The following is a 3,411-nucleotide window of genomic DNA, read 5'->3' as shown; positions in this document are numbered from 1 at the left end:
CCCCGGATTGTACAACCCTACTTATCTCTGTAACCTCATCCAGCCCCTACAAACATCCCTATCTCTGTAAGCTCCTCCAGCCCCCTGCAACCCTCCCTATCTCTGTAACCTCCTCCAGCCCCCTACAACCCTCCCTATCTCTGTAACCTCCTCCAGCCCCCTACAACCCTCCCTATCTCTGTAACCTCCTCCAGCCCCTACAACCCTCCCTTTCTCTGTAAAATCCTCCAGCCTCTACAACCCTCCCTAACTCTGTAACCTCCTCCAGCCCCTACAACCCTATCTCTGTAACCTCCTCCAGCAACTACAACCCTCCCTATCTCTGTAAACTTCTCCAGCACCTACACCCCACCCTATCTCTGTAACCTACCATAGCCACCTACAAACCTCCCTATCTCTGTAACCACCTCCAGCCCCTACAACCCTCCCTATCTCTGTAACCTCCTCCAGCCCCTACAACCCTCCCTATCTCTGTAATCTCCTCCAGCCCCTCTTGTTTACACACGAATCGGGGTTTCAGGAAGTACAGTGCACCGAAGTATTGTGCAGGTTTCTCATTGTGTGGGTTAAACAAACTATCATAAAATGTAGGTGCAGCTCTGAGCAAAGTGCTGATCACGTACAAGATCAGAAATGAGAAAATCAGAGTGAGGTCCATTTCCAGGACTGTGAATCCTTCTACGACTAAGTTTAATGCATCAAATGTGGAGATTATCCAAGATGAACTGGTTCATTTACGTTTACCTCCTGATAGGCTGTGAGTATTTACACACTGACTGCAAACCTCAAAAGAATTCGTCCCTTAACTTTGAGGTGGTTATCTTTACAACATTTTGGTGTCTATCTCACTGGGTTTTACTGTCCCTCTCTCTCTCTCGTAAATGTGACTCTGAAACTGGTGGGTTTGGGACCTGCACAGTGACAAGTCCAGACAGACATCCCCAGGCATTTTCTGATGGGGGTTCATACGGACTCGAAACGTTAACCCGGGTCCACTCTCCACACACGCTGCCAGATCTGCTGAGTTATTCCAGCATCTTCCGTCTTTATTTCACATTTCCATCATCAGCAGGATTATGCTGCCTGTACTGAGGGAGTGCCACACTGTCGGAGGGTCAGTACTGAGGGAGTGCAGCACTGTCGGAGGGTCAGTACTGAGGGAGTGCAGCACTGTCGGAGGGTCAGTACTGAGGGAGTGCAGCACTGTCGGAGGGTCAGTACTGAGGGAGTGCAGCACTGTCGGAGGGACAGTACTGAGGGAGTGCAGCACAGTCGGAGGGTCAGTACTGAGGGAGTGCAGCACGGTCGGAGGGACAGTACTGAGGGAGTGCAGCACTGTCGGAAGGTCAGTACTGAGGGAGTGCAGCACTATCGGAGGGTCAGTACCGAGGGAGTGCCGCACTGTCGGAGAGTCAGTACTGATGGAGTGCCGCACTGTCGGAGAGTCAGTACTGATGGAGTGCCGCACTGTCGGAGGTTCAGTACTGAGGGAGTGCTGCACTGTCGGAGGGTCAGTACTGAGGGAGTGCAGCACTGTCGGAGGGTCAGTACTGAGGGAGTGCCGCACTGTCGGATGGTCAGTACTGAGGGAGTGCCGCACTGTCGGAGGGTCAGTACTGAGGGAGTGCTGCACTGTCGGAGGGTCAGTACTGAGGGAGTGCTTCCTTGTAGAAGGGCCAGGATTCAGAGAACACTGCACTTCAATGCACTATCTCTGTAACCTTCCTTCAGACGCTACAACCCTTGCTATATCTGACACCTCCACCAGACTGTACAATTCTCCCTATCTCTGTAACCTCCTCCAGCCCCTACGACCCTCCCTATCTCTGTAACCTCCTCCAGCCCCTACAACCCTCCCTATCTCTGTAACCTCCTCCAGCCCTTACAACCCTCCCTATCTCTGTAACCTCCTCCAGCCCTTACAACCCTCCCTATCTCTGTAACACTCCTACGACCCTCTGAGATCTCTGCACTCCTCCAATTCCGGCCACTTGACCATCCCCCCATTCCCATCGCTCCACCATCGGCGGCCGTGCCATCAGCTGCCTGGGGTCCCCGAGCTCTGGAATTCCCTCCCTAAACCTCTCCACCTGTTTCCCTCCTGTCCGACTGCCTTTCCAATCTCTCTCTCTCTCTCTCTCTCTCTTTGAGCGATCTCTCCCTGAAATCCCCTTCTGTCTTTCCGTGTCATGGTGGGTTTGTGATACAAACTGTCACTGCTGTGAGGCGTTGGCTCATTGTGTTGTTGTGGAAGAGACTGTATCACTGGGATTTGTCTCACTCTCTCTCTCTGATTCACAGCACAGGGACTGGTCACCTCCCTGGTCAGCGATGGGGAAAGCTGTGGGATCCACACGGGTGGCAATGGGCTGGATATGGAAGAGAACTCGGCCGCGTATTGGTTCACACGGAGTGAAGATTGGGACAACTTGGCGATCGAGTGTTTGAATGAAGAACTGAAGAGAAACAAGACATTCATGAATGTTTGGGATTTGGCAAGAAAGTTTTGGAATGGGCGCACCATTCCCCACGGTCTCCTTAAGGAGCACATGATCGTGGTCACTATGTACACCCATGATGGACCATTGTACAAGGCATTTAACGATGAGGTTCAGGAATATGGAAATATCAACATATACAACTCCAAATTTAAACTGAAGGGTTTCCACTATCTCCTAACCATCGCTCTCCAGGCATTGAGAGATCATTCCAAACAGTTACACGCTTATCGCGGGTTGAACATTCCCATGTCTGGGAGACGGGGCCAGGAGCTGAGGTTTGGGAGATTCGCCTCCACCTCCCTCAACAGAAGAGTTGCCGAGGGATTTGGAAACAGGACTTTCTTTGTGCTAAACACGGCTTACGGTGTCAAGATCCCCAATTACTCGTTCTTTAAGGAGGAAGATGAGATCTTAATCCCTCCCTATGAGAAATTTGAGATTGTAAAGGCCGAGGGCTCAGGGGGAAACTGCAACTTCACCCTCCGCTCGGGAGACTACGAGGGAGTTGAGGTGGGGCTGGAGAGGGACGGTAGTGACTGTCTGAGAGTTTACCGGGAGACCCTACCCTGGTGGGTCTGGTTTCTGATCGCCTTGGGGATCTTGGTCACTCTGGGGGGGTTAGGTGCATTTCTCTACAAGGGCTTCTCCCAGGAATATATTCCAATTTCCCAACATCTCCCCAACCCTCAACCCCCATCCAATACCCCTCAAACACCCTCAACCCCTCCCCAACTCCCCAAACCTTAACCCCCATCCCTCCCCTCACACACCCTCAACCCCTCCCCATCACCCCAAACCTGAACCCCCATCCCTCCCCTCACACACCCTCAACCCCTCCCCATCTCCCCAAACCTGAACCCCCATCACTCCCCTCACACACCATCAAACCCACCCCACCTCCCGAACCCTC

At 52.6% G+C, this 3,411-nt stretch overlaps 1 protein-coding gene across 1 annotated transcript; it reads left to right on the top strand.

Annotated features, from left to right (window-relative positions):
- Positions 1 to 693: 693 nt before the first annotated feature.
- On the top strand, positions 694 to 3,158 carry LOC144674270 (erythroblast NAD(P)(+)--arginine ADP-ribosyltransferase-like; the record flags this gene model as incomplete). The annotated part of the gene is made up of 2 exons (XM_078535697.1): positions 694 to 757; positions 2,302 to 3,158. Coding segments are annotated over exons 1-2 (921 nt in total), but the record flags the coding sequence as incomplete, so codon positions are not given.
- Between the last annotated feature and the right edge of the window lie 253 nt (positions 3,159 to 3,411).

The sequence above is a fragment of the Cetorhinus maximus genome, unplaced genomic scaffold (assembly GCF_964194155.1).
Source record: "Cetorhinus maximus unplaced genomic scaffold, sCetMax3.hap1.1 HAP1_SCAFFOLD_603, whole genome shotgun sequence".
Taxonomy (NCBI): domain Eukaryota; kingdom Metazoa; phylum Chordata; class Chondrichthyes; order Lamniformes; family Cetorhinidae; genus Cetorhinus; species Cetorhinus maximus.
This window is presented reverse-complemented; position numbering and strand designations above follow the sequence as displayed.